General features: G+C 37.7%; 1 protein-coding gene across 11 annotated transcripts in view; it reads right to left on the bottom strand.

Moving 5' to 3' along the window:
* The window catches only part of MYOM1 (myomesin 1), a 112,566-nt gene that overhangs the window by 49,154 nt on the left and 39,378 nt on the right, over window positions 1-24,034 (bottom strand). For 9 of the 11 annotated variants that reach the window (XM_026122831.2, XM_026122832.2, XM_064507248.1 and 6 more), the window contains 8 exons: window positions 23,238-23,729; window positions 13,678-13,815; window positions 9,213-9,423; window positions 7,390-7,547; window positions 3,264-3,356; window positions 2,204-2,292; window positions 2,009-2,071; window positions 164-328 (listed from right to left, as the gene is read on the bottom strand). In XM_026122831.2, coding sequence (XP_025978616.2) covers window positions 164-328; window positions 2,009-2,071; window positions 2,204-2,292; window positions 3,264-3,356; window positions 7,390-7,547; window positions 9,213-9,423; window positions 13,678-13,815; window positions 23,238-23,668 — 1,348 coding nt within the window. In that variant the 5' untranslated portion in view covers window positions 23,669-23,729. The remainder of the gene's footprint in view (window positions 1-163; window positions 329-2,008; window positions 2,072-2,203; window positions 2,293-3,263; window positions 3,357-7,389; window positions 7,548-9,212; window positions 9,424-13,677; window positions 13,816-23,237; window positions 23,730-24,034) is intronic. The other 2 variants (XM_064507251.1, XM_064507252.1) reach the window with 1 other exon arrangement.

The raw sequence follows: 24,034 nt of genomic DNA, 5'->3' as shown, positions 1-24,034 counted from the left end.
ACTTCAAAATGGAAATTATGGAAAACTTTGAATTAAAAAAGAGAAAATATTACCATTTAGAAAGCTGAGAAAATGAAGACCTATTCACGACATTCACAAATACTGAAATAAGCAAAGATCTAAGTCAAAGAAGTTTATACTTCTTGTCATCAAACATTCTCACCATTTCTGTACCATTCAATGTCCGGTTTGAAGCGCTTAATATCAGGACTGATGACAACTGTGCAACCCAGACTCATTGTCTCGCCTTCTCTCCCAAAGGCAACATCAAACTTGTCAACAAAACTGATTTCAAACCTGGAAGCATACCCATGCGGGGTAGCACCAACTGTATAAAGGAAAAAAATCTGGCTGTTTACTTTTCCTTTTTTTGTAGTAAGAATAGTAAGCAAAAGTACCAAATGATTATGAATACAATCTCAGGTAACATTTAAGTTATAAATAGAAAAAAATATAAATTCAGTAAATAGTATTCAGAGGTAACTGCAATGTCAAAAAATCCAAATCCTTGCTATCACAGAGAATCAACTGATTTCTTTAATCATACAACTCTGGTTCTTACCGCCAGCTCATTTTACTAGGGGAGGGCTGCTCCAGAATTTTATTCTAGAATTTTCCAGAATTTCAGATCCAGATTTTATTATTTGATTATATGAATTATTTTTTAATTTAAGCATACTTTTATTTATGATTAATGATTTGTTAAGGTCAAGTTGATCTCTCTCTTAAACATCTCTTCTCTGTTCCTGTTCAACTCTTTGCTGCATCTCAAGACAGTCATGTGTCCACTCAGCCTTCATGTTGATAGCTTAAATAAATCTTTTTTGGACTCTTAATATAAAATGAGCCCTATATTTCCCTGGACATTTGGGTAGGCTATTTCTGTACCTGCTCCTGAATTTATCTTTCCTACTGTTGTATGACCTGAGTTATGCAGTACTGCAGACAGATCTTATAAGTGCTTCATGCTTTTCCTCCACATACACAGTACAGGTGCTTCCATAATTATTTTGAAAACACCCCAGCTGATAAAACCTAAGGTCACATCTCCCTCTTCCATAACTGCCTTATACTGGTAGCCCACAGTCTTCCTGTGATCAGTGAATATATGTAGATCTTCATCTTCCTTTTCCATTACCAAACAATAAACTCAAATTATATTGGAAATTCAGGGCCTAGCATTTTGTAATAGTGTGTGTAATCTTATTTCCATTATTTCAGAACTTCAGTACTTAAATGACATCTAGTGTGCCTTTACAGCATATCCCTCATTCTATTTGTGCTGCTACAATAAAAGAAATGTCCGTAAGACTCATCTTGCAAGTTTTCCATGTGCGAGGACCCTGTGGCACTTCACACATATGTTGTATGTAGGTGAGTGGATTTTTTTTAACATTTCTGTTCATGGAAGTATTTATGCAATACTGTAAATCACTTCAAAATGTGAGACCAGGTTCTCAGGTAAAACAAAATTACAATTTCTACACTGATATACCCTAAATATTCAAATTTGGTTCTGGCTATGTGATCTTTGCTATGCATCTTCACAACATACGGAATCACATAGACAAGAACTATTAAGTCATCTAGTCTACTCACGAACACGCACCCCCAGCATTTTATCCAGGATGTATTTTACATTTTGCAATAGAGAGATTATAAATATAAATATAAATACATATAAATTCCTATAAATACAATAAAACACAGATTTTATTCCAGAGCCACACCAATATTAAAAGGACTATCACAAAGTATCCTCTCAGTCTGCATCCTTGTGTTTCAGCAAGAACAGATGTTTCTTGTACAAGCAAATACAAATAGCCACAGATCCAGAAAGTAATGCCATTTTCACTTTTCAATAAGGCTAATACCATTTGAAATTGTAGAGCTCAATACCTTTGTAAATCAGACCTATTTTCTTTTTAAATAATGTTACAAAATATTCTGCTTAGACATTTGGCATGACGTCGCAACTGTAAATAGATTTGTCAAACAAACAACTTACGGCTCAGAGGCATAGTAACAGTTCCAGCATGGAAAAGACTTGCATCCATTTCTCCTTTGTACCCTAGATGCACATACAAAAAAGAGCAACTCTAGTCACTGTCACCTAAAAGTAAAAGCACTCTGAGACACAAAAATGAAACTGGTAAATGTACATCTTCCAAAAAAAATTAAATGAAAAGTTTTGCAAACCTACTCTTTACCACAAGGGATGCATAAGCCGAAATTTCTCCTTTAATATTCATAGCAGAAGCATGGTACTGAGCAGTGTCTTCAAAATCACATCTAAAATGACACAAATAATTAGGCAGAGCACCTGCTACTATCTGGCATCCCTAGAACCTGTTTAAGATCAAAAAAACCCCAAAATCTGTATTAAATCTATAAACAAGTACAAATTTGGGAGTCAGACACATTGGACATGGACTGATTGTAGCCATTAAGTTTTTCTCAATGTTAAAAATCCAATGTTCTAAAAAAATGGCTCTTTTCAAATATCACAGATCTGAAATTGAAAATATAGAGGAAGTAGGAAATAAATGGCTGATAATATTTATCTAAGTTATCTCTAAGTTGCCCTTGTCTCCTACAGAAAGATGTCTAACATGGAAGCTGTAGACATGGTAGATAACATAAACAATGTTCAAATGTCAAATTTCATTTTTATATCATATGGATGTTTAAATCAGTATCTTCGCACCCAGTAAGATCTAGGTGGTGAAGACAGAGCTGTCTGTCCAAAATTAGGTGATTAGGTCTCAGGATTTCAATGGTTATTAACACAAGTGACTGCAAAAATTTCCCAGGTGGAGAACGAAGATGAATACTGCTAAAAATCTTTCCTGTGTGAGGTCTCCTCAATTTTGTTCATCATTTCAGTACGAATCTGGAACTTTACTATATTTGAAAAATAGTTATTTTATATATTTTTAGCCTAAACTAGATTTTTCTCATGTTTAACTGTACATATGGAGGAGGAGACAAATGGGAAAAGTAATCACAAGTGTCTCATATGTTTTTGATTCATTCATAAATAGAATAATAATCCAGATAAATTACACACTTAGGTAAATTGCTTATCCTCTACTAATGAAAACCAGAACTGCTTCAACATTTAGTAGATGGCATTCTCAGCTGTACAAACGTAATAGCTCTTATCCTCACAACCCCAAGAGATATGTACACATTTTGCAGGTCTCAATCTATAGCAACATTTTAGCTTAAGTTATTTGCTGAATTAGCTGGTATTCCCTTACGTGCTAATCTCCAGTGAGTGCAGACCATATCGACTTTCAATGATATACTTGCCAGGGTGAGTTTGTACATTGATGGGCACATTGTTTTTGTACCTATGGAAGAACAAAGCAACAGTATGTCACAAACAGAGGCATAGAATCATATACTTTAAAAGGTCAAGTGTTGGTGTTTGGAATATAGTATCAGCTTCTGCAGGTTTCTCTTAGATAAACTGTAGTCCAATATCTGGGAAACACATCACATATATCTTTGAAAGCCTAACTTTACTCTCTCTCTCTCTCTCTTCCCACTGCTCAGATGAATTTTATTTTCTACTTTAAAGAAAAAGATAGCCTTGAACAGGATGAAAATCAGCTTATACTACCATGACTTACAGCTTACTCCTTGTCTAGGAACGGAAAAATCACATGAGCAACATTTCAGAGTTTCATGAATCAGCAACAATAAAAATTCTGTAGCACCCTTACCCACCAGATATTTTGCACATTTTGTTTGGCTTGCACATTCAATCTACTTTTAAAACCTGCATATTCACAAAAATTTCAGTAGGGAATTAACTTTTTTTTACCTGCACAGTTAAGCTGGCAGAAGCCCTGATGCATACAGAGTTAGACTGGTAAAAAATCCTCTTGATGGGAAAGTGGCAATGAGGATCTGGCAAAAACTGTACTACCAAGCAGCTTTTCTGCCTTTACAAGTGCACGCTATGAGGGTTTTCTAGTACAGGTGTACCTACTTCAATAGTAGGAGTCAGGTAGTAAGCTTACTATTCAAAATTCCTGGTAAGTAATATGAAGGAATGAACCAGCATTTATCAGTACTGAACTGGCACTGCTAATTTCAGAATATATGTCAACAGCTTGAGTCTCACAGAAGGAGAATTCAGTAGAACAAAGCAGTTTCTTCTCACAAATCATTGCTTAGAAGGTCATTAATTTTGGACAATAGATGGATGAAACCTGTCGTAAGTGAGCACTAGTGATACAGAACAAATTGGTGATATGATGACAATGGAAGTCTAATAAAATTAACACAGAATTGCATTTAGTTCATCTGTGATGGATTCGAAGAGGTCTGTAAGGAAAGAATGTTCCCTAAGACAGTGAATTCCTATAGCTTTCCTTGTGCTGCTTGAGGTGTACATATTAGGGAATGGAAATATAAATGATTATAGATAAAAATGTCTTCATCCCTTGCTTGGAAGTAGCTTAACTAAGCCTTTCTTTTCGTAAGTCATAATAGATATCCATCCTAAAGGATTCTGCTTCTTCATTTTTGATTTAAATGTCAGTTTCTCTCATGATTTTCAATCAGAGAAGGGAACTGGCCCATTATCAGTGGCATGCCCCACTTCACCAAATAAGTCGGCAATAAACAACTTCATTTTTATGAAGAATATTATTATTTTAATATATCTCAGGATAAAGCTATAACTGCAATAAATCTGAAAATTGCCTTTCAACACTTTCAGTGTTTCCTATCATTGGGAATAAACAATATTTCCCTTGCTGCAAATTTTTGGGTACAGTAACACACTGGGATTTTTCAAAATGCCAAAGTAAGTGAAGATCATAAACCCTAATGCATACTGATCTCCTTTTCATCAAGAAGTCTGTGAAAAGGGACTTAATGCAATGGAATACCCTCTATTCCACACTTCAAACAGGAGCAGGGTTTCTTGTCCCCGTTACAGATCTGCTATTGCATTATCCTGACTTACAACAAATAATAATACATCGGTCAACTAAGAATAAATCCATTACCATCACTCTTCACCTATTCCGATAGTGCTTCCCAGGCTGATCTGCCTGGGAACATCTATGCATCTTTAAATTCCATGTGCTGTGCCAAATAGTTTAAAAAAATAGAATAAAATCATCAGATCTTAATGTTTTTTTCCAGGAATATGACTATGTGTGCTCGGTGTCTGACCTGCTCTGTGGAACAGAACTTGACGCCATAGTCTGCTAAATGTTCCTTCAAAGGGCTGGGGGCCCCTCTAATTCTGGTGGCAGCAAGAGCATTTGTTAGCATGCAGAGCTGTGCAGAACCAAGCTTCAGCTGAGTCAGGCCAGTATCAGAAGCCTTTCACTTCTGTCTTCATTATCGGATTAGCAAAAAATAATCAATTCAGTTTTCGTTTGTTTATATTAATCTACGGAAAGAACAGGGCTCATGCACTAGAAGGACCACTTGTTATTTCTGGAAAGACAGATTCCAGAACAGTCATGTCATTAGCTAATGTTGGACTGCAATCTCCCAGTGTCATTATGCACTAATAGTTTATTTTTTCTGCTACTGGTTTCAAATGTCTTGGGTCTTCTGTATGTTTTTTTCCAAGGGAGTAAGAACAACTGTATCACACTAAGATTTTCTTTAGAGAAAGTGCGTGAGATTGATAATTTATTATGCACAGCCTGAAAAGGTCTTTGTTGCTTATACAAAAAATGACGATTCGGAATACATGACTGACATTTAGTTAGAAATACTGAATGAAAACTGATAGATCCAGGCCAGTGCTGGTCTGTATCCCTGAGAAAGCCACCTGCTAAAATGGCTATGAACTCATTTTTTTCCATTAGTAGCCCATGGCAAACTAAAGTCCTCCTGGAGTTCAAATGCATAGTAAAAAAATGTACTAAATTCCACCATCCAAATTTAGCTCTTAGTCGAAAGGCTGGTGCACTTCAGTAAGAGCAAAGGCAAATAGCTGAAGGCTTGGTTTAACCACGTCAGGTTTTTGGGATAAGGTGAATCTCAAACAAAGTGAAAATGGTTCAGGTCTTGTGTTTTTGGTTTGGATACAGGTTATAGAGTTGGGTTACAGCTATGACCATGCATCCTAAGCTGACCCTTACTTATGTTCAACAGAGACCAGATCTGAAACATTTGTCTGGAATCCTCTCTGAGATGAACGTCAAAGTTGAGCACTTACAGATCTTACACAACTGGAAAAATGTGTCCATACAGAGCTTGACTACTGGTGGTTAAAGGTTAAGGAAAGAGACTTCTGGGCATCAGATATGGCTTAATAATGTGCTTGTTGGTAGTAATCTTTTTGTCAAGCCCTGATATTAAGGTCTTGTAGATATTAAATAAACACAGAGTCCATTAAGTAATTCAAATAATAAACTACAAAATATGAATATTACTTAACATCATGTTATAGTAGATGTTTTCTGTTGTCTCTACAAATAGAAACTCTATAGTAATCATTTATAATTAATGCTTAATGCTGAATATAGGCTTATTCTTTGTTCATTTTATATGTGCATTCAGGAAGAATCTTTTAAATTAAAAACTGAATATCAAATCTCATTTCACATTTGAAAAAAGTTATTAACTATTATCTGAATAACTTGTTCATATCTGTGTGGCATGAATCAGATAAGAAAGATCAACCCAAAAGATGGTGAGACAGTAAGCTTCGAAAGCCAATGTTAATTAAGCTAATTAAATTGCAGGCATGGCAAACTTTAACCCAAGACCCAAATTACACCTTCAGCTATGTCCAAGAGTTTATTTTGGACCTCTTAAAATAAAGGCTTCATCCAAAGACAGTTCAAGTGAATAGAAAACTTCCAATAGACTCCAAAGCTTTCTGTAGACTTGGACGGCCCTAAATCTGTCCACGGCCTTTTAGTTCAAATAATTATGATGTGTTCCCTGTAAACATCCTGCATCATAAGATTTTAATTCCACTGAGATTCAATACTTTAACTGCTCAGCAGCTAAGCACCTGTTTCTTCACTAAAGCATGCATTAATGCTTCAGGGACATCAGCAGTATTTCTACACAATGTGGAAGCCTTTAGAAAACATCCTCTTAAATTAAGGATATATTATTTTGCTATTTTTCCCTCCTCAGAGGACAGAAAGAGTATTTTGGATGTCTCCATTAAAAAAATACACGTTTTATCTATGTATTCGCATTGTTAAGTTTTTATGCAAACAGGTGTTTTGCCTTTTAGTATTTTGCTTCCTTTTTGTACAAGCTGGCTAGGAAGGTGTTTATAACAAAAAAGGGTGGTGACCTTTTATCTTTACTAAAAAAATACCCCATTCCCTAAGATGAGTTTGGATATTGGTTATATGGTGACTTTCAATGATAGAGATACAAACCTACCACGTAACATGGGGTTCTGGCCAGCCAGCCACGGTGCAATAAAATTTGACATTTTGCTTTTCCCAGACAGTGTGAGAACGAGGCTCGATAACAAACTCAGGAGCATGTAAAAGTTTATCTTGATTCAACTTTTTGTGGAATGCCTGAGTATCTTCTAGCTGAAAAAGAAACATTTTATCATAAACCTCGGTACATAAAAGTGCAAATTATCTATACTCAAAAGCATTTTGGGATTTTTTAAGAGCAGGAAAAAAAGTAATATTCATTTTAAAATCAAGATAGACACACTTAATGTATTTATCTCACTTGGAGACATGAAACAATATTTCTCATCTTCAAGATGTTCTCCTTTCAAAATAATTAATTTGTTTTTTGTTTTTTTTCCCCTTAGGACTATTCTAAGTAAACTAATTTTCCACATTTAAGTCTCGTTTTTGGAATACAGAGTCAAAGGCAAAATTGGTCTCAAATGCAGATGTCCTCTATACACCTTTTCCAATACAAAATCATATATGCCTATATCACATACCTCTCTGAGAGACCTGCTCTCAAACCTTTCTTGCTGATGGAGGCTTTCCTCCTCCCAGAGTAACTGTTTCAACTGTTTGACTATCCATAGCATTAGAAAAAAAAAATCTTAACTTTGCCCTAACTTTCATATGTATGGAGAATTACAGCTCCCTTGAGATTACTAAAAGAGGACAGTTTTCATAATCTTCTCAGTCTTTTATAAACTACGCAATACCTATTTTCCTTACAATTGTTGTTTCTCACCTCTGAACATGTTCCACTTCTCGTCAACATTTGTAAAATGTTAACTATTCATTATTGTATCACAGATCCCACAGTTTCCAATACAATTGAATAATTACCTCCTATGTTTTAATTACAGGACTTCTGTTAACACATTCTCAAATGGCATTTATATTTTTATACAACAGAATCATGGTTTGTACTAACATTAAATTTATGACCTATTATAACTTCCAGATCCTCTAGTACTTTTACATAGCCAATTATTCCTCATTTATTTTTTCTTTTTGTGTGTAGTAATTTCCATTTTCTTTATCAAATTTCACCTTCAGACTGTTTCTCAATTTTTCAAGATGATTTTGAATTCTAACCTTGTCCTTCAAAGTGTTTACAATCTTTCCTACCTGATGTTACGAGCATATTTTGTAAGCATACTGTCAATTCTTCTGCCCAGAATATTAATAAATTCACTGAATAAAACATGTCTGCACTTGATACATCCTGCCATTCTGGTCACAATGTATTTGTAACTACTCTCTGAATATTACTTTTTAATAAGTTGCACAATAATGTCAAAACTAGTCAAAATTAGAGATTCAGTTCTAGATGTCTTTCACAATACCCTCTCCAACTTACATACTATGATTCAAACTCTGTGCTAAACATTTTGGACAAAGTTGTTCCCAGTCCATAAAACAGCCATCACCCTCTTATTGAGAAGTAATGCCTAGCAAGTGGCTCATCATTCAGGAAAACAATGCTGTGCCATTTAGGTAAGTGTTGGCTCAACAAAATACTGCCCCCCCCCCATCCTGATCTCCCTCCCTCTCTCCCAGTGTAACTGAAGAGTTCCCACTGCTTACCCAAGGCACTTTTCTTATCCATTCTTATTATCCAAGATAATAACTGGCTTCTAGCCACTGAAAATACATTTTGTTGTTTACTGTCATTATTGTGGTTGCCATTGGCATTTGTAGATCAGGGCCCTGTTGTGCCAGGTGTTTTACAAACACTAAACAAAAAAAGACCCATGCTGTCTACAATCGAGGTGTTCATTTCTATGTTTTTACCGTTTTCTTCAGGGCCACACGTTCAGCAGACTCCCGTATTGCTACTTTCCTTGATTTTTTTTCATGATGTTCTTCTTGAGAAGCTGATGTGGCCACTTTGCTCACACTAACTCCTTCACCTTTAGCCAAAAGGTTCCTTCTGGCAATATACGCAGCACTTTCTTTGATTCTTTCTTCTTCTGTGTCTGTGATCCCACTGATACTCACTTCACTGAAAGAATTTTTAGAAAGCAGAATCCCATTGGAAAATGATAAGAACATATTCCATTGACACGGTCTATCAAGTTAGCAAACTACAGTGGATATAAAAGTGAGCCAACAACCTTTCATAATATACTTCTACTTTGAGGATCATTACCCCTATAACAATCTCATATGTATTCAAAACAGAAACATAGAAGGGTACTGCAGAATGATGAGTATTTCAATGTCTGAAGTCACAGCCACTTGCAGTGCTTTTCCTGATAAGTATGTCATGCACATTTTCAGTTTAATGATTCTCCTGCTGTAGTTCTATATCTCTATTGCTATAAAGATTAGCATAAGGCATACCTTCAGATCTGTCAGGCTTACATTTCAATTACTGACTTAAGGCTATGGCATTTGTAGTAACAACACCAAAGGGGGCAGGAGATTGTAGCTGCACAACAAAGTCCTCATTTTTGATTTATACAAAATGAACACTGTAGTATACCACAAAAGTTCTCTTTGTTCACAGAAAATTCAATCTATTTATGCTTGTAGGCTGTTTGTTCTTCCAAATGCTTTCGAAAAGATGATTTAATGATTTCTGATTCTTTTATTCCCTTGCAGTAACCCCCTCAGGCTTTCTACAAAAAAGGGGGTGTGTGCAAAGAACTGTTACTCTCAATGGGTCCAATCCTGTTTTCACAGGCATATGTGGAAGTACCACTGCAGCTAAATTGTTTTAACACTGTCAGGACACCATAGCTGTTATAGCAGTGCATATACAATGAGAGTTCCTTGACCTAAGGAGAAGCATTATTATTTTTCTGCAGAGTTTAGTTATTTTAGGATAAAATAAGATTTCAGAATGAAAAGAGGTTTTATTTAAGTACTTGTTAAGTGCCTTCTTGCAGATATAGGAGCCTCTGTTTATTTCCAAATGTGGTTAAGCTAGCCTCATCATTTTATCATAACACACTTAACTACTGCTACAACTGAAAAAGATTAGGAAAAATGATTTTCTCTGTTTTTTCAAGATTGGTAATATTATGCATTTGATACCACATCTCAACACTTAGGAAAGTTTGGATTTATCCCAAAATTAACTGTACAGCTCTTTATCTTTGTGGTATGATGTCAGTTCTGTGAGAAGCAAGATAGCCAAGCAGTGGAATATGCTGGAAAATTAACTGCTCATAAAAATTCCTCAAAAGACTAAAAAACTTATTTAACAGCATAGAGCTTTGACTTCTTCTGTGTTCAAACTCTGCCTTGAACTTTCTTTGTCTTGGGCCGCCTTAACAGGAGGATCCTAGCAGGTAGCAACGGGATGGCTTCCTTCACTTAGACACATCAGTTCCCCCCAACAAATATTATCTGAAGCTGCAGAGACAGGACAGAGCCTTCTAAAGACAATTTTGAAAACTCACTTTAATGAATGTGAATGTAGCTACCTATATTCAGTTTAAAGGAATCAGTGGCATTTTCTTTTAAAGGCAAGCTGATATAATTTCCACCTTAATTGTGGTACTTAAGATCTCAGCAACTTCATAGTATGGACCTGATCCTCAAGGCATAAAGCATCTGCTGAGAGCTGATGATTATCTTCAGGACAATATAGGACTCAGCCTAGACCTGTACAGTACTGGTCTCCAGATGCTGTTGATCAACAGTATTAAATATTTAGATTTGCTAATGAAAAATCATTTCTTCCTGTTATAATCTGCACAAATCAAAGAGTAACAGTTAATATTCTCTAAAATGATGAAGTGTATCAGAAGCAACACACAATGGCATTTAAGATTTGATTCTGCAGTCAAGTCTCAGGGGTTTCAATAGAAAATAGTTATCAGAGACAAAAGGATCAAACCTCAAATGACAAATATAAAATATTATTTGATGGATATCTGCTACCTGCAACTCTCTGGCTTAGATTCATTAGTGGGTGCAAAGAGTTCCATAAGCCATATCCAGTCGATCATCTTTAGCACTTATGGCATTAAATCAAGCCCTGGGTGTTTTATTGTCTAAAAAACTGGCTAGCTGTCCCTAATTTCATCTTGCAAGGATTAGGCTAGGTGTTTAAGAAGAGAAGTTATATACTGCCTATTCTGAGAGAGAGAATTTTTACAGCAGATTGTGAAAGCTCTGAAATAGAATCAAATAATGGAAGTGGTGACACAGTGCTGAAGGTCGTCCAGCAGTGTGGGTATCAGCTCTGTTAAACACATGGAGTGCTGACTTTTATAAATAACTATTCCTTGTAAAAGCTATCTGCTCATGGGAAACAACACATCAGTTTCACAGGAGAATTTGGTAATGATATATAACATGCGCATGGTTGAATCAGTTTCAGCTGTTATCTTTCAAACAAAAATAAATATCTGACAGTAATGTGGTATGCAACTTCCACAGTCTTGGCATGCAGTCATGAACATGATGCCAATAAAAAACCTAAAACAGACCCCTTGCAACCCTTTCATACCCTCCAATCATTTCATATCATGTTGTGTTGGGCACTCTAATAATCATTATATGTCTTTTTCATACTTTTAAACTAATTACAAAAAACTGTTTGGGTCATTTCAGTGGCATGAAAGCACAGACAACTTTCTGAGTTGCCATGTAGAGAAAGCAAGATTGGTACCAATAACAGTAAGAAGAATAGTGAAAATAATGTAAGAATCCAACAGAATCTTTTAATGTAGGATCCCAAAGTACCATACAGACACAGATAAATGAAGCTACGTGCCCTGACACTGAGTTAGATTTTACTGTATTCATTTTACAAAAAGTAAAATAAAGCAAAGGAAGGTCATGACCTGTTAAGATCACAGGAGCTAGTATAAAAGCTAAGACCAAAATCCAGAAGTAAGAGCATCAGTCATGATTTCCAGCTATTGACCAACATTTTAAATTTTACTGTTGTAGAATCCAGACACAATAAAAAGGGAGCACCTTTGTATTTGGCATCAGGGAGACAGATAACAGAGAAATGCAAATCTACTGCCACGTAAGCAGACATGCTGGGTGAAGCACATAGGTAGTGAGAAGACTTGAAATTGTGTTACTGCAAGTTTTGCATGAGATATATTTATTTATTTCTATCATAGAAGACATAACTGAAACTCCAAAGAAATGGTTTAAAAATGTGACAGTGTATGCTTCTGAATGTGGTTTGCATCAAAGAACAATGAATCTGATGCAGAAATGTACAAAGGATTAGAAAAATGGCTCCAGGATAGTAGGAGGGAATGAATAGAAAAGCTTCTGGTCTTATTACAAAAGCAGAATGCTCAAACGGCAAAAGCAGTAATGTCTCCCACTAATAAGGCGGAACTCAGAGCTTCACATGAAGGCACACCTTTGGATGCACAGCAGAAATAACATTGTTTCTTGCATGTTGATTAAGCAGTAGATGTTAGATCACTGACTCCCAGAAACAGCTTAAAAATGTCCCATGAAAAGTGCTGTGTTGCAGAAGAAATACAAGTCAAAGAGAGGTTTCTGTTCAACTGCACGTGGGCAAGAATTTTTTTTTCCTGGTCTCCAATCAGGAGTTAATCTTCCATACCACACCCTGGTATGTATTAGTCTGAACAAATAACTATGCTTGAACTGTCAGAGGCTCATAATAAATCATTATGCCATATCCCCAAAAGGCAGGGGAGCCTCCTTGCTTGCGTTGGTTCTGGCTTCCATATAAAGTGCACATTCAGCTTCACTTAGGACACTGCTGCAATAAAATGTATTACATCAGCAGTAACCTTGTAATAAATACCACCAACACGTGAGATCAGTATGAATCATTATGATGGATTTGGGAAATTAATTGGTTTAACTCCAGATTTTTCCTTTGCCAAGACAAAATGTTAGCACATTGTTTCAGTGTCCCTATGTTTAATGCTTGGTAAGAGACATTGAATTACAGAGCAAGTCTTCAAACCAAATAGTAAGATAAATAATGTGGACAACATCTGGCCAGTTCCCAGGAAGCAGGGTACATGACCTCCAAGTATATCTTAGTTTCACAGAAAGTGGCCATGTGTATGGAACTAAGTCCAGACACCTAGATATCTGTCCTTGCTTGCGATGCTGCTCAATGTCCAATTTGGGGCCAGTCAGTTAACTTCTCGCTGTCTTTTTTTCACTCATGTAAAGCGCAAACAATCACCTTGAGATCCAGGATTGTAAAGAGATGAATGGATTTGTTATTTTATGATTCGTTAATAAAGTGTCAGAAATGCCAAGATACCAAACAAAAGGAAAATGAACATACCGTCCTGTGAATATGGGCACTGAGTAGTCCACGGCTTTGTTCTCTTTGTCCTCAGAGATCAAATTCTGTTTTGCTCTCTTTGCTTTGGGACTCATCTTATAGGATTGATCTTCAATCATTATATTGGAATCTTTCAGTCTGAAATAAAAAGGATACTGTTAAATTCAAAAAGAATAAGCTGTTTAAAAACACTCAGAAAGTAAGCTTAAAAAGATATGAGTTTTTGCTCACAACTGAGAAGTGAAAAAATAGCATTTTTAATAACCATGGCTTGAGAGTTATTAAATACATAACTAAATGCACTTTTAACAAACTGATTATTACAAATATAACACTGATGCCCCTTGATATTAAATCTAAGTACAGAGCGTAAACAATATACCTGGTATCAATGCACATTTCACTGCTCCTTAATTTGGAACTTGAAGAGTTTGTACACCTTATTTTGGCAGTTCCTCAAACTGTCTTGTAAGAAAGACAGCGAACCCTGACTGACACCAACTGCAGTACTGATTTCTGAGGTGTTCTCTCCAATAGGAAGTAAATTCAGGCTAGTACCTCCAGTCACTGACACCACTGAGTAATTCTGAAGATTGTATCTGAACTAGTGACCTCTTCTTTTCCAAATCTAAGCCTTGAAACTGTCTGGTCCCCAACCAAAATAATGTTAGTGTGCAAATACATTCAAAGTGATAATGCTTTTAAATCTCTTTATAAAAATCATCGGGCAACATATTGCTCAGTAGCTGGTTTAGCCATTCCCACTGCTCTCTCACCCCAATCCATGGCAGATGGAGTTGAGTGAAATAATGTTATATAGCACAAATAGATGGAGAGAGAGTGGAAAGAAAGTAAAGCAAAGCAAAGCAAAAGAAAGACTTCCCCTCCCCATCACCTTGGGAAAGTTTCTGAAGGCTATCAGACATATCTGAGGTAGTCATATTTGGGTTCATTTTTAACATGGTTACAAATTATATTAACAGATCTCCAGATACCTTCCTTTTTCTTTCCAAATGCAGTAGAGCATCTGTTATTCACAGTTTTATGTCTTAGAACTGGGATAGTCTAATTAGCTGCCAGCCTTCTCTAAGTCCTTGAAGTGTCCTTTCATCTCCAATTCAAGAAGGGAAATCATATGTGAGTCTGCTTTTGGACTGGAGGTTTGTCTATGTGGCCTAAGCTCACTGCTGTGCACAGCCACCTGCGCAGAATTAGGCACAAAATTTCTTAGCAAGGCTCGTTAGCCTAGACTATACCACACTAACATAGCAAACCTTCTTCCAGTACCCTGGGTAGCCTACTCTGATATCTCTTTGCAGCATGCTCTAAACATATCCATAATCATCAAGACTAATACTAGCACTGGACCTCTGAGGATATAACCCATGTAATGTGAGATTACAGGTATATACTTGGGCTGATGTTTTCTTTAGGCTGCAGGTCTGCAAAGGTACCAAGCTCCAGAGGTGCCACTAACACAAGTCTTACAAGGAAGATTCTTTAATTTCCAAAATATGTGTTTAATACTCCATCCATGTGGGACGATGTGTGTGAGATCATACAACTCCAGTTTTACTCTCCCATCTGTCTCTCCTTCATTTATATATGCTTGTTCCTTTGCTCAGCCTGAGTTCTCTCCCTGTATCTCAGCTCCTGTTAAATCAGTCTCCCATCCCCTAGCCATCTTAATGGCTTTCTTACTTCCATCTATTCTCCTTCTCCCTCTAGTTCTCTCATATTTTCTCCCGCATCTGAACTTCATATCTACTCCTGCATCAGGCCTTCAGCCCTAATGTCTCTGCTCTGCCATTCCCAGCACAGCAAGAATTTCCCTTCTTTTCTGCCAAGTCCCAGTCTCATCAGATGTGACTATATTTGGCTTGCTCCAGCATTGCAGTGAGTCTCTTCTGTGCTTCCTGGGTGCCTGTATTGCATCAACTGTCACTGTACACACAGTGCTGTAGCCAAGAAACGCTCCGGTGGGGGGAAGCAAATGTGCACCAGTTCTTCTCCTTCCTTCCTCCTCACCCTGTACCCTGAAATGAAACTACATCCAGACAGGGGCTATGGCACACACTGCACAACTAGGAGCCAGGTTATACCATGGCAGGCAGCGATGGGTAAGTCGAGGCACAGCCTGAGTCTATAGGAGAGAGAAGCTTTGTGCTCTTGGGTCTGATGCCAGGCACTGCCTGAAGACAGTCAGGGAGGGAGTCCAAAGGAAGTGGAGCCAGCTCTAGAGACAGAAATCCAAGCATAAAACACTTAGGAACAGCCTAGGCAGAGTAAAAAAAAAAAAAAGGGAAGAGACAGCGTGAAGCAGGATATACAAAGGCATCACTCCTGGGTTTGGGAATGATATAGTACGATCACTACAGCCAACGGCAAATGCATTGAGACACATCAAGTAAGTGGGGAGAAACAGTAAACACAAAGTATTCTAATTGGTTTTCATAAATGAACAATGCTCTGTAAGGAACTGAAGTTCTTAGCAGATGACTTTTATTCTTGTCCTATTTTAAAATGGGACAAAGCTGGAATTTTGAATCTGAACGCCTTCAAATTTCCATGGGGCTTCAGACCGAATCCTTTAGGAAGCCATTTGATTCCTGGTTGTTTCCAGATCTAGAAGGATCACAGTATCATTTGGACCTCAGTTTAAATGTTAAGAAATTTCTATTTTCACAAAAGTAGACTAAATGTGATCTCAGTTCAAGTGTTTTCAGCACTATTAAATCCAAGCTTGCTCTTCATTCCTAAAGCAGAACTTGGATGACAAGTCAATATTGAATACTACCTTCTTGACTAGTGTCTAGTTTTTCAGTTTTGATCCAGATTATACACCCACATAGGAAATTAATGAAGAGCATATATAGCAGATCCTTTCACTCTCAGCCTTTTATTGGTATGTTTTCCACATGGTTTTTTTTCTTTTTAGAGAGCTTTAACTCTAAAATTATTTGAAAAGGAGAAAATAAATTGCTCCAGTCTCTGCCTTTTTTTAAACACTGCGAATGTTTGAAGCTGAATATCTCACACTTTTTTTTATTCCTTCCACAGCTTGCATTATTGAGAAGTCACCCAAATCCTTCAGTTTAATGCCATGGATCTCCATCACAATGGAGCCTCAGAAACAGAAATGGAATTGAGACTTTCACAGAGATATAATGAATAGGATAAAAATACTGTACAAGCACAGCTTCTTCTCCATAACTTTCCCACTCACTTCTGTCTGAGTTTACTAAACTGGATGTTTTTTGATTGAGATGCATTTTGCCACAGCCACCTAGAAAGCTATGATTATTTTCTGTATTCCTGGACCCTTTATGTTATCACATCTTCTGGATGACACAATGATCAGCCATTGTGTTTGTGCTCAGGACCAGAAAAGCACCTTTCTAAACACCATTTCCTCTCTTTTTCTTTCTCTTGAAGGGGCAGCTACAGTAAGAGTCTTTGTGCTCTCTTCTAAGAACAAGGAATACTCCCAATACTTTCTAGTGGTATGTAAGAGAGAGCACCCAGCTATCAGAAATACAAATGACGACTGTGAATCGAATAATGGATCCATGTGGATCCCATAACAATCTGTTGTTCTCAGACAGCCTGACCAATTTACCTCAGTAATTTGCTCTTTCTGAAAAGTGACTTGGACTAAGCAAGACCACCATAAGAACAGTTACACTAGACAAGTCAAACAAGTTGCATCCCAATCATCGTATTTAATAGCCACTATTGGACCTACTTATTTTTTGAATGGTCACAACACGCTCTAGCAGTGAGCTTACAATTTATTTATTTATGAGGAGGGCACTTTCTTTTGAACTTGTTTTAAAGCAGCTACTTTGTAATTTCTTCTTTGCTCACCTGCTGCTTTGTGCAAAAAATAGTAAATTGTTCCCTACTCACCCTCTTGCACATCTTTCACTATTTTATACATTACTGTTACATCCTCATGTTTGCCTCCCTTCCAAGGTAAAGAGTCCTAGTATCTTAGCCTCTTCTAGAAAGAAGGTATTCCAGGCCTCCCACAACCCTCCTTGCTGGTCTCTGATTGCTTCTAGTTTCAGACTGTCCTTTCTGAGCTGAGATGATCAGAACTGCACCCAGTATTGCAGCTATGAGCATACCTTGGATTAATGCACTGACAGAGTATGCTTTCTGTTTTATTTTCACTTTCACACCTTTTACTAAACCTCTAACTGCTTTTGTGACCACATCAGAGCATCCAGCTGGTGTTTTCAGAGAACTATCCAGAGTAACTCCAAAATCCTTTTCAAAATTGCACTGCATAAACCCAGAGCTTTGCTGAATAAATTCGAAGCAGTTGAAAATGTTTCTCCTTTCCAAATCCTCGTATCAGTTGCTTCCATGCAGGGTGACCTTTATGGAGGCTAGTACGAATGCATATTCAAATGGAGCTGAGCTGTTGCATGTGAAAGCAAATTGGCCATTATTTTTACTATGAGGTTTATTTTCCTGTGTTCCTTGTCTGTCATTCCTACTTCTTCCTGTGCAGTATGAAAACTAAACCCTGCCTACAGCCATTATTTAGGTCGCCTAAAGGAGGACTCTACTTTCTTGAACGAGATTCTAAAATCTTGCCCTTTATTTTAAAATGTTCCAACCTTTTACCTGATATGTGGAACAGAATCTCCCCAGAGGAGAGCAGAGCAGCTATCAGTGCTCTCTAATTTCACATGGAGGAACGGTACCATGACCTTTTAACAGCTTTCAGCCTCATCTGATCTGCCCAGCTAGCGTACATATGTTTTTTCCAGGTCAGATACTATCTGTACTGCCTTAGCAAGGTTGGTGACCCAAGCTCAGTGTTCTCATTTCTTGGTGGTTTTCAGCATGTTAAAATACAATGCCAGCATTTTCTTAGTCTCCCAATTGTTACTGAATTTGTGGAGTGAAATGGGAATTGGATGACTATAAATGCTAAAGGCAGAGATATCATCCCACAGAGATGTAAAATACAGATAACGATTACACTACTACTAACTTTTCCCTCAAGTCCAATAGGGGACCTAAATACAACATTGTGCAAGGGCTCTGAATCTCCCAAGCAGAGATTTTGCTTTGATGTCTTATTCTCAGATATAAACCTCCTTAGTCTGTTGGCAGTGCCCTGGTTTCTCTGCCTGAAGGGACAGGCTTCCCACCCTGCACAAAGGAAGCCTGCGCACTGCAGATTTAGAAAGCTGCTCTAGGAGCAGACCACAGCATCCTAATCCCTAGTTATTCAGCTCCAATACAAAAAGGCACCTGTAAGCTCATTTACACATCTGGAAAATCACGTATCCTGCCCTTAGCATGCTTTCCTTATTTCTCTCTCTCATTCTATTGCAGCAGCAGAAATGCATGAATTTGCTGCACACAATGGCAGTCCCAGCTGTGCCTGCCAGAGGAGCTCCATTAGCTAAGATGCATTTTCCAGAATCTATTTCCAGCTGCTTCTTGTCTAATTTGCAACACTTGAACTTACACACTGTAAAGAGGAGAGAGTGGATCGGCAAACACAAGTACAGAGAAAAAAAGAAAAAAGATTTTCACAGGAGAGCTCTTTAAAGCCAGCTTCTAAAGATGAGAAGCACTCTCCTGTGACTACATTCAAGATGCTGACAGATTTGTCATGGGCCCAGGCAATATTGCTGGCAATGATCACCCCGTTCCCTAACACAGCTTCCATCAACAACAAATTTTTTATAGGGTAATTACTTCAGTGTAGTAGGGCTCATTAAAACAATTTCCATGCTTGTGTGTGACATTTGGAAGCCTGCTTCTTTTAAATCCACACCTATAATAAACCAAAGGATGAGTGGTGCCAATAGGGATCTCAAGGTCATGCATTTCTCTTCTCATGTTTCTTATGGCCTTAAAGTGTATTTTTTACTGAGCCGCATCCTGATCCTAGCTACACTGTTTTTGCTTGGAACAGCATTCATTCTCACTATCTGGCAGACTGATTAATTCCAGGTTAATAAGACATCTCTCCTCTGCTTGGTTTGCCTTTTTCCCTGACCTACAAATAAACCTAAATGCCTGAGCTACATCAATAACTTGCATTTTCTCTCTAAGCAAGTTGCTGGCAGATAAGCAGTCTGTGACACAATTAGCTTTAGATGGGATTATCAGCTGCTCTCAACTAGGAAAATACCACATGGAAAAGCAATGGAAGTTTGAGGACAGGCTTTAAATGCCTGAGCTTCCAAGGGAAGAGGTAAGTGAGTTTCTAGCACTCCCGTTTGACAGGCCAGTGGCGTTATAAGCAGATCTGGCAGACCTGCCTCAAAGCTTCTCAGAAGCATGTGGAAAATTAAACAATGCCGTTGCAGCAAGGCAGAACCGGGCCTGACTCTGCTGCGGGAATGGGAGACAGAAAAGCAAGCGGCATCGCTGGGGCAGCACCATACTGAGAAGCCAATGTGCCTGCACCCACAGCTGCCAGCAATGGGACAGGCCAGAGGATGAGAGGCCTCAACCACTGCTTCTGTGAGAGAGCTGCTGCCCCTCTCCTACACACTGTGTGTTGCTCAGTGGACGCAGCACCCCTAATTTCACATGTCTCAGTGGAGGTAAAACAAGCAGCTACAGCTGGAGATGACCCTGCGAGCTGGTACTGAGGGCTAGGTGTAAAGTGGCAAACTTTATCCGATAAGACTTTCTTTCCTTTTTGAGTCAGGCTTTTACAGCTTTGGCAAACTGTAACCAGCAAAGCTGAAATCCTCCGTACCTGCTCTTGGTTTTGCCAGTTTTCATTCCTTGCATTTTACTTCTTTGAGCAGTCATGGTTTGACGAGTAGACTTGAAATGGGGAAAAGGACAGCCCATTTCCAAATGCCGCCTTTTCTGGACAGCTCATTTCCAAATGGAGCCAAGCTGCAGCCCCTTCAAACTGTCTATAATCCAAATGTGTTGAGCACGTTTTCTGCCCGAGTGAGGCTCCAGTGTCAGAGCATCAGGATCAGATCAAGATCTTGCAAATTGCCTAGTCCTTCTCCACTGTTCTCAGAATAAATTCCTTACCTAGCACTAACTGCATATCAACACTCTCCCTTTATGAATGCTCTTTTCTGTAAGGCAGCTACAGAGAAGCATGAGACTTGAATTCTGTAAGTATAGTGAAGTCTAGCAGAAGCTACATTAGATTAAAAAAACAAGTGACTTGAATATAAGCTCAGTATTTGAATAGTATATTTTTCATGTTGGGCTTAACGGACTCTATCCACAAATCTATATTCATTATACACAAATGTAGATTTGGATTTAAAATCCAGTGTTGTGCAATAATCAAGACTATTTGAAAAATTATGTAGATTTGGATTCATGTGTACATTCAGGTTTCCAGCAACCACCAGAGATCTAGCTCATTTATATCCAGCATTTTGATTCAGGACTCCTTCTACTTTTTGAAGATTGAAAGAGTTTGAAGAATTTATTTCAGTTTTTCTTTAATACCATTCCTTTCATAAGGATGAAATAAGAAAGTCTTTGATTTGCCAGAAACAAAATTGTTTTTATAAGACTTTTCATCTCTGCATTATGTCTTGAAGTGTTTTAGATGCAGGGAAGATAGTATGAGCCTGGAAAGAATAACTTCACATTTGCACCACAATTAACAATATAGTATTTATTCTACCTTTACAACCTCTTGCAAAATGCACCAAAATGGGCACTAAGCAGTTCCTTTAAAAAACAAGTAAATATAAACTAAAGAGGACAAATTAACCATAAACTTAAGCTGAATACTTAGTTTAATACTCAGAACCATATTCCTCCATGTATGAGCTATGTTTTCTGCAAGAGAGATTTACATCTGGTAGATCTACTCTCCTGAGTACTTCCATAGCAGCATTGAATTTCCCTCACCTCCAGCACAAGGACAAGCTTACAGAAATAAAGTTATTGCTGAGACATTCTTACCTGTGACTGTCAGAATAGTACATGAGATCTGCTGGCAACTCTTCTACTACTGTGAGGCTAGAAAGTAGCACAAAATACTACTTTAAAACAAAAGCTATTGTCTAAAAAAAACCTTCAGGAAACCTGCAAATGTTTTAAGTTCTCTCCCAGTATGACCTGAGTGCACTAAGCAATTTGATTTCCTTTTTATATTACTTTGTTGAGGTTAGAGTTTTTGGTAAGAAGTTAAGTGTTTCAGAAGAAACCGATCTTACAAACAAGAGTGGATGAACTTTTCGTAACTGGGACTCAGAAGAAATTATTTTCACAATCATTTTTTCAATTTCAAGAAATGTTTGCATTTCTTATAGGAATGTTCAAGTTTTCTACAAGAAGAGTGAGGGTTAGGGTTAGGGCTAGCAACAGATGCACTGTTGCATCACTACAGCACAGTGCCAATTTGGGATACCTTCCCCTACCAGGCACTCTTTAGGAACCTAACCCTCAGTCCCACCATCTCCAGCCTGTGTCCCTGCATCAGCAGATTATAGAATGAGCCTCTCTTGCTACTCCACTTCATTGTTAATTATCTACACAAGTGAAATAAGTTCAACAGCAAGGACTGAATACTATCCAGCCGAAGACAGACAAGTAATCAAGTCATTCATTGAGCTCAGAGGTTCAAATTCTTGAACAGACACTCGCAGATAGAGACTTGATCCTGAACTTCATGGAAGCCAAATGAAGGCTGTAAACATGAGATATTGCTTGCTATGGCACAGGTAATCTTTCTCTCAGTGATTTTGGTCAAAATTCCATCTTCACCCTTCAAGGATCTTTAGTTTTCAAAATATAAATTTTCTGGTGGAAAAGTCTTGATTGGTTCTGCTGATAATACTCTAAATTTTATATTAATATAACAGAGACCAGATGTTTTGGGGTATAATTTGTTGATCGTTTCCTCTACTGCTAACAACTGTTCTAATCTTACTTTAATGCTACCCTAATTTCTATAAATCTTTGAGATTCACACAAGTAATAGGAGGCTATGATATCTAATATATCAATGTATACAAATATAATTGTTCAGGCAATATTTTATCATCTTGTTTAAATGAAAACAGCGTAGCTGTTCTTCTAGCGCAAGAATACTTCACAGTATTATTGCTTGGAAAATAGTATGCCTCAACCAATTTACAGCAAAAAAATCAATTTACTGAATCAGTCAGCATAAAAATGAAACCATTATGCCAAAGAAGAATTGTTTAATGATATATGGACATGTCAGCTCAAACTTGTGTCAACAGCCCTAATTTCTTTTACTGCTCCAACCTGACCAGATAAGAGCCAGACCCAAAATGAAAGCCATCTCAGCACTGCTTATTAGCTTGAGCTGCGTTGATATGGCTAAACAGCTTCAGAAGATATTTGGCTCATGCCTAACCAGTTTGGAGCACAGATATGCTCCAACAAGCTGAGCTAACCAGAGCTCTTCCTAGTCCCAGAACCAAATGAAAACACTAAGTCTGAAAAACATATTAACGCCAAGTTACAGAGCTTATTTCTGCTGGAGTAGAGTTCTGCCATTGATTTCAATGGGAGATTGTGGGCAAACTGTTCTAGAATATTGTTTCAAAGATAGCTTTACTTACCCAAGACTGTAGGCTTCAGATCCCAGCCTGTAGGCTGTAGCCAGCTTATTGATTGATTCAGATCCATGACTATAGGCAGCTGAGCTCTTACTGAGAGATTCAGAGTCAAGACTGTAGGCAGCAGACCGTTTACTCTGTGCAGCAGAGTGATGGTCATAGGCTGTAGATCCATAGCTGTAGGCTGCCGACTCAAGGGCATGGGCTGAAGAGCCATGACTATATGCTGCTGAAGACTCAAGGCTGTAGTCTGCTGCAGACGCATGGCGATAGGCTGCAGAGCCCCTACTATAAGCTGTAGATCCTTGAGCATAGACAGTAGATTTGCTCTTTGCTTCCTTTTGGTACTGGCTTACAGTGGACTGCAGCGCTTTGTGGCGGTATGCACGGTCATAATGCTCATGGTGTCTTTGATAGAAAGGTAAAGACATCATGACTGTCTTATAATTTAGCTTTTACTGCACTTTTCTGAATATAAAAATAACAGGACAATGTCTGAAAGAGAACAGATCAAACATGAAGACTGAAGGCAAAGAGACTTCTGAGTTAGCATACATATAATACAAAACTTAACACAAGCTAATACAAAACTTAAAACTTTAAAAGTCAAATGCAACAAATATAGGGTTATGATGCTTCTTAGACTTTAAGGTAGGTTACTATTTAGGTTTCAAGAAGCTCATACATCATTCGTCAGGAGCAGAAAACCTTATACTATTGTGTCTGTTCATTTGTAGCTTACTATGGTCTCCCAGTTCCACAAACTATTGAAGTTTTATGTGCTCAACTTCTGCAGTCAT

This window comes from Dromaius novaehollandiae, chromosome 2 (assembly GCF_036370855.1).
Source record: "Dromaius novaehollandiae isolate bDroNov1 chromosome 2, bDroNov1.hap1, whole genome shotgun sequence".
In the NCBI taxonomy this organism is placed as follows: Eukaryota; Metazoa; Chordata; class Aves; order Casuariiformes; family Dromaiidae; genus Dromaius; species Dromaius novaehollandiae.
The sequence above is the reverse complement of the archived record's forward strand: the minus strand, read 5'-3'. Positions and strand labels throughout refer to the sequence as shown.